Genomic DNA, 7,092 nt, shown 5'->3' on the forward strand with positions numbered 1-7,092 from the left:
ATTAACACTGAAATATTGTAATCCACCAGAAGCTTCTTTACGAGAGGTCTTGTCACACATATTTACCAACTAAACAAACAAACAGCAAAGTTATCAGTGGCAAGTACTTAGCTGGATTTAAGATTGCCTCTCGGCCGGTCTTTGTAGGGAAGCAGCATCCTTGATCTTAAACACAGGAGAGTCACTGTTTTTGGGAAGCCACACAACAGAACCTTTCGTCCAGCAGAAATGAAAATGATGTTGTTCTTTAGACTTTTTCGAAGATTCTTACGGCCTCTAACGAAACCTGGTTCGGCAAGCCTAGTTTGGTTGGATCTGTCTTGCATGCATCTTTGCGGCCTAACATCACGTGTTCTTTGGCCAGTCTTCGAGTAGACTTGCAGATAACCGGTCGAGGGCCGGCATTCGCGGTTCTTGTTGGGATTCTGTGGGAGTAATCGATGTCGTGTAGCGATACTTCGGCGTCGATTTCATTGAACAGATTAAGGCAAAGCAAACTTGACTCGCACGCCGATTCCCTCGAGTGTAGTTCAGGGATTCTCACAATCGTTATATTGTACCGCTGGGCCGGGTTGTTCAATGCTGGGTTAAGATAACCCAGGGTTACTGTAAAATCGGATTTTAGATCTGAAAGCTTTAAAAGGAAATTCAGTGATTGGATGCTCTAAAAAGTGTAAGGAAAACTATCCCAAAAAAGAGTTTTGAACAAAGGATTAAAGAAACTCTGATTAGAATTTAACAAGCAATTCTAGCTTCACTTGTTTTTTGACAGGAGTTAGAAGTAAAGATATAAAAAGAGACGAAAAGAATATACACTGATTTACAAATATTTTGACAGAGCTCGACACGATGCGACCATATTGCCAGCTTACCGCTGACCAATTGCATTGAGAAATGAAAAACTATTTCGACCGCATCTAACCTTGTTTTTTCATCAAATATTTTATTTATCGATTTTCAAGTATCCCTCGTATGAACGTTAGCTTAATCCATTTTTGATAAAAGAGCGGCGGGAACGCGACGATTTCCCTTCAACATCGTCTTATCGACGTTGATTTCATTCTAACGACTAACAATATTTTCCTTCTGGCGATCTTAGAAATCTTTGCGCAAAGAAGAGGATCCGACTACTGGCAATTGTACCTGGATAAACGGCGGGAATAAAAAGTGAATGAAACTCTTGAAGCGTGGCTGCCCATGAGCAAAAAAACAACAACAGGAGAGCCGTACGATATCGAACTGCCGAGGGAACAACTCGCTAACTTCGAGGATGAAAACGCGACGATCACAGCTGTTGAATATTAACCTATCAGAGCGAAGCATCCTGCTTTTATAGGAAGATCTTATTACCTCATGAAGACAAGCAGTATGCCCCGGAAAGGTCGTGGCTCACATCATAAGTGACCACATCGTTAAAAAAAAACGATAATACGTCATCATTAAGGAGTTTCATAGGGACATATCGCCCTTTAGATAAAAGTATAAGATCAAAGCTGACTCAATCAGGTTAAATGATAACACTTAGAAAACATCTAAATATAAAGGTTTGTCTTTCTCATATTACACACCAAACATTTAAGTCCTATTCTTATTTCCAGTGTTAAAGCTGAAAGACCTGCCACGCACATTTGGTCGTGATGTTGACATCTTTTGCAAAATTACCATTACTAGTGCTAAATTAAAGCGCATTTTCCTTTTATGGGATTTGATGAAAATGAGCCATAACGGAAAGTCGAAATATTTTATGATGATTAATAAACAGTAATAGCTGTGTATTTCTCAGACAAGTTCGAAAGAACGCATCTGACTTTTTAAACTGCTGTGAATAATACACAAGACGCAACTATTGGACGGGAAGTCTAAAATGCAAAATGATTTTGCATGAGGCTTATGAAAAATTTGCCATGTCGTATATCGTTATCCCTAAGTATCTACATTATTACAGAGATCGGTCGTAGACATTTTATCTGAAATGCAGTAATAATCTACTATAATCATCATAGGAGATTATTGCTGCATTATATTATCTCTTGGATTGGAGGTGTTGCTTTTGAGTAACCTGATAATTAGCTTCCTCTGAAAGAGTATAAGTGGTACTGTTTAGTGTTTTAACAGCTAAAAAGCCGATGACTCGAGTTCTACCATCCTGATAGCTGCGTAAAACGTTTTCGTAATTTATAAAAAGACATTTAAGTCAATATCTTACCCACTCCGGAATTCTTTCTGTTATGGTTTAAGAAACAAACAACAAAAAAGAAATGACAGAACAGTTGACTAAACAAGCAAATACGAAAACACATAAACATACCAAAAAAGAGAACAAAAACCATAGAGCATAAATCCGTTTAATAAAAAGAAAAGAACAGACGCAATCAAACAGATAATCAAACAAATAATCAAACAAATAAGCAAAAAATAAGAAATTGAACAAATAAACAATGAATTCATAGATAAATTTAATAGTAAAACTTATGGAAAGCATCACATTTCGGATATAACACTTTATCTATTTTGCATCATTGTCTGGAGGGATTAGAACATAATTATCGTCATTCCGTGGTCGAAAGAGAGTAATTTTATTGCTTTAAACAATCACAGATATGGAGCCAGTTATTTACATAATTTCACCCTAGAAGCCGAGTAAAACTAGCTCGAAAATGAATGGTTTTATAGACAAGTAAAAACCGCACCTCTTACCACGCAAGGAGGAGGCTCAGGGACTTCAAATGGCCCCTGGTCTGAGATAAAAGCAAAATTAGGAAAACTAAAGGGTAAATTTAAAATTATCCAATAGGAAATTTTTGATGTAAAGTGTCAAGCTCGCATATGCTTTTCTGATAGAACCTTCTGGTGAGAAAAGAGAATTTTAAAGGTATTTGCAACTACATGTACTCTCCTCAGTGGCGATGACTCTCATCTGCTATCAGAACTCTGCCGAACACATACAGACCATAGAGGCTGTGTACTCGATTTAAATCAATTCAAATTACTACCCTAACAGTACTGCTTTAATCGGTGTGGGAAAAATAATGATAGTAATAATGATATCACGATTACAGTTCAAATAACAATAAAAAGCCACTCACTTGAGATCAACTTAATGATAAACACAAACACTCTGCAGCGTGCTATATGTAATATAAGATTGTTCTTGCCATTTATTATATTTTTATTTAAAGAACTATATCGGAAGACTTGAAGACATGGTCGGTGTGGCGACTCTTTTCCATCAAGGAAGGAGTAAAGTGTTTCACACCATTTGGAGCAAGAACCTCTGCGAGCGCCAAAGAAAAATGGAATACTTTTTATCTTCCGCCATTCGCTCTCAAGAAGCTTTGTGCAGTTCGAATGTTTACATTCACTTAGCTTCAAGAAAGGGGCTGTTACACATGTATCATCTGAAAAAAAATTGAAATGGCAGCAAAACAATTATAAAGTACAACTTGCCTCTCGAAGAAATTTTTTTTTTTTGCAGTTCAACTGGCGCAGTGTTAATTTAAGCTACGCATGCATCGTTCGAACTCAATCAGATGAGAATTATGTCCCATCTCTTGAATGGAATTAAAAGACTGGGTGCTATCTATCTAGAATAGGAACTAAATATACAATATCTTCTAACTTTCATTGAAGGCTAATAGTTTCGAAGGAAACTGTTTGGGACTGCGTCGTGGGAGTAACGAAATAATTTGGATATATCAACAAAGTTGAAATGGTAAATTGGCCATCGTAACGATTACAAAAGCTGATGTTTCGAGCGTTAACCCTTCGTCGGAGCGAATGAAATAATTTGGATATATCACCAAAGTTGAAATGGTAAATTGGCCACTGTAACGGTACGGTGGCCAATTTACCATTTCAACTTTGTTGATATATCTAAATAACTTTCATTAAGATTGCTGAAATCGTTCTTAACACTTACGTTGATCAGCTATTCCCCAACCGCTGTGAACAACTACAGGATAACAAAGGGAAAGAAAAAGTAAACTGGAAAGAAGGTAATAATAGTGATAATATTGATAACGATAATAATATGATCAATAATGATGATGGTAATAATGGTCATGTAGAAATGAAATAAACAATTTAAAAATTCGAGTTCCCATCTGGAAACTCGATTTTTTAAATTGGTAATAATGGTAATAATGAAAATAATAAGCATAGTGTTTTTTCTAATTGGAGGAATACTTCAGCTCTTAGAAAATCTGTATCTTATTGGTTGGCACACTCCTGACCGTGGTCACGTTATCATCTTTATACATCATTGTACATAATTGAGTTAATGGTATTCTAATTCTAATGGTATTGTATTCTTTGTTACATAAATGATCGAGGAAACTACTATGGACTTGGTTCATAGGTGTTATTCAGGTTGCGGTGAATATCGAATAACAATTACCTCTTTGTTCATCAGAATTAATACAGCTGAAATATATACATTTCCAATACTTGCACATATACTATTTCGAGAAATTATCGTAGAATTACAATTCAAAAATTGAAATTTGTTTTGGACTAAATCCTAGCCTATAAAAAGCCTTAAATTGTTTATCTGGCAAGTAGCTGTGGCGTCGATCAAAAAGTGTTTGCAAATTTTAATTTGTCATTCATATCCAATATGCTTGTCATCTTGGCTTCAAATGAAATTTAAAATTACTCAGCTCCGCATATTTGAATAGCAAATTGACTTCAATCTGCAGATTTTTTCTTTTTGTTGTTTTGATATCCATGGAAAAGTAGAATATCTTTATTTTCCTTTTTTTTTTTTAATTGTTTTTTCCTTTTTCTTCATAACGATTTTGTCTTTAAGCTCAACCTAAGCCTATATCGAAAAGATATGGTTGCAGTTGACGGCGCTGTCCCATAATTTATTAATATTCTCAGAAAACAAATGGAGATTCTTATCAACTGGTTCTAGAATTTTCACCATATAATCTTAAGACCAATTTTCTAATTTCTATTATGCATGTGATCGCTTGTTTCAAGTCGATCTAAATATTGAAAACCATAATTAGTTTGAAGACCATGTCACGTCGCGCGAAACGGTGAAAGCGATCAACCAAGTAGATTCGAAAAAAATTATCAAGATGGCGGTGTTCCCTCTTTCCCTTTGTTACAAAATTCTTCTTCTTCGTACGCTCATTCGTATTAATAAACAATGAGGTACAACTACAATACTTATTATTCGGGAATTTAGACACTGAAAAGCTGTTTTTGATGAGATATACCGTAGCTTTGGTTGGCTATTCCGTTACCATCGTGATCACAAAATGTTCATTTCGGCGGCATGCCTGATTCGTTAAGCCTCAATTGATTTCTAAGTTTTAGTGCTGATCTAAAAACAAGGACGGGTTTTCCCAATATAATAGCACATCTCTTTTTTTAGTTATGTATTGCAGGAATTTTACAGACAAGAGTATAGTGCAGTTGCCCGAATAAAATTGATAGAATTGGATGAAGGTAATAATATTTAGGTCTAAATATGCACTTTCCTAGAAATAGCAACTGTCTCCACTCCTAATAAAATGATAATAAAAATGATAATACTCACTAAGAACGAATGTCGCAAGACGAAATAGGTTTGCAAAACCATGCGGCACTTTGTTCATCACTCCGGCTCTTATCTAAGTGACGTCTCTGTGGTTAGATGAAACTGATCGCAACAATATATCTTCAAGATGTAACTGTATTTACCCGAGATAAAAGTGATGAATCAAGCGTGTTTAAATCCACATGTTGTCCCCCACTACTGGTTTTCACCTGCTTTTTCTTTCAATCATGGTGATGTGCGCACGTGATACACGACTCTTAATAGAGTCTCTTAGTTAGTGATCCATTGACTTTTTAATGAATTTTCGTTTAGGAACAGAAAGACCTAAGGGTAATGTAGTGTGGCTGCCAGAAAATCTAACGGTAAAGTACCAGAATCCTTCATGTTTTTTTTGTTTTTTGGTGAGAATTTTTTGATCAAAATTTCTTGTGGACTCACGAGGTGCAGAGTGAGTCCACAGACTTAATTTTTAATCACTGTGATAAGGAATAATTGCGATGACGAATATCGTTGTCGATAAGATTGCAGGCCACGCTAAACCATTGTCAGTTTGAGAAATTGTAAAAGAAAAATGACTTACATTTTCCTCAGTAAGTTTGGTACAAATACGCTATCGGGAAAATGCAGTACATGAAGCAAGAAAAACAATGAAAGAATTAAGACAAAATGATGAAACACGTTTTCTGTTTCCCCAATAGCAAGGAAATCCGTTCAGGTGAATGCGACATATCGATAGAGGATGAACAAATGTCTAGAGAGGCGATTTGTTCTGGACAGTTCTACTAGAGTAGGAAAAAACATAAGCCAATATTTTGAAGCATGCAGCAAAAAAGCGATGTAAAATTGGAGTAAACAAAGCCTGTTTCTGGAGTTCAGTTACCAAAACAAAGCACGATCGTAAACGGCGTGATAGCAGCGGAGGAAGGCGATGTATGGGACGGGTAGCGTAATTTATGCCACCCGATCCACAGTGCTACTGTTGCGCGGTGTACTATTTCTCCCCTTTTAACTAAGTGAACGTATAGGACCATTTAAAATTAATACTGTTTATCTTTGGTAGAGAAATTTTTGCCGTTGTATATTTTTCTTCTCAAATATCGCCATCGCTTCTTGTGAATTCTATGAAATCGGCGTTCAACCAGTTCGGTACTGTATGAACAACGAATGCAAAGACCTTTTCTTGCTGTCTGCCATAGAAAGGACGCTAGAAGGAGATCTTCATACATTCAAACAGACCTGGGGTGTCAGTAGTAATGTTGTCCTTTTCGAAATTTCAAACTATGTGCTGCGTAACGGCACCGTAATCTAAGTCGAAGTTGTTACTAGAAGTGGATTCACAGCCTGAACTGCACTGAGGCGGTGAACTGGATCGCTGTTCAGACTGCACCTTCTGAATTGCAAATAGGCACCACTTAATTAAAGAACAACAACGTACTTAATGCTGCGATAAACTGAATCCAAATCCTGACGGCGTTAGCTGACACAGAAACTTTGGAGTGAGCCCAAAGCAAGGTCAGCAGACAAACTAAGCGCATCCACTTGGA

The 7,092-nt window shown here is 36.5% G+C and overlaps 1 protein-coding gene across 1 annotated transcript; it reads right to left on the reverse strand.

Moving 5' to 3' along the window:
* Window positions 1–2,307: 2,307 nt before the first annotated feature.
* On the reverse strand, window positions 2,308–5,771 carry LOC148736745 (uncharacterized). The gene is made up of 3 exons (XM_088751016.1): window positions 5,549–5,771; window positions 3,920–3,952; window positions 2,308–3,398 (listed from the first exon to the last, which is right to left on the reverse strand). Exons 1-3 carry the CDS (start codon window positions 5,604–5,606, stop codon window positions 3,061–3,063), a joined length of 429 nt encoding a protein of 142 aa, XP_088607142.1. The 5' UTR covers window positions 5,607–5,771; the 3' UTR covers window positions 2,308–3,060.
* Between the last annotated feature and the right edge of the window lie 1,321 nt (window positions 5,772–7,092).

The sequence above is a fragment of the Stylophora pistillata genome, chromosome 2 (assembly GCF_964205215.1).
Source record: "Stylophora pistillata chromosome 2, jaStyPist1.2, whole genome shotgun sequence".
Lineage (NCBI taxonomy): Eukaryota > Metazoa > Cnidaria > Anthozoa > Scleractinia > Pocilloporidae > Stylophora > Stylophora pistillata.

Coding starts and splice junctions, on each gene's coding strand:
- LOC148736745 (XM_088751016.1), bottom strand. CDS start 5,606: ATGAACAAAGTGCCGCATGGTTTTGCAAACCTATTTCGTCTTGCGACA. Junction 3,953..5,548: donor TCTTGCGACATTCGTTCTTA/GTGAGTATTATC, acceptor GTTATCCTGTAG/TTGTTCACAGCGGTTGGGGA. Junction 3,399..3,919: donor TTGGGGAATAGCTGATCAAC/GTAAGTGTTAAG, acceptor ATTTTTTTTCAG/ATGATACATGTGTAACAGCC.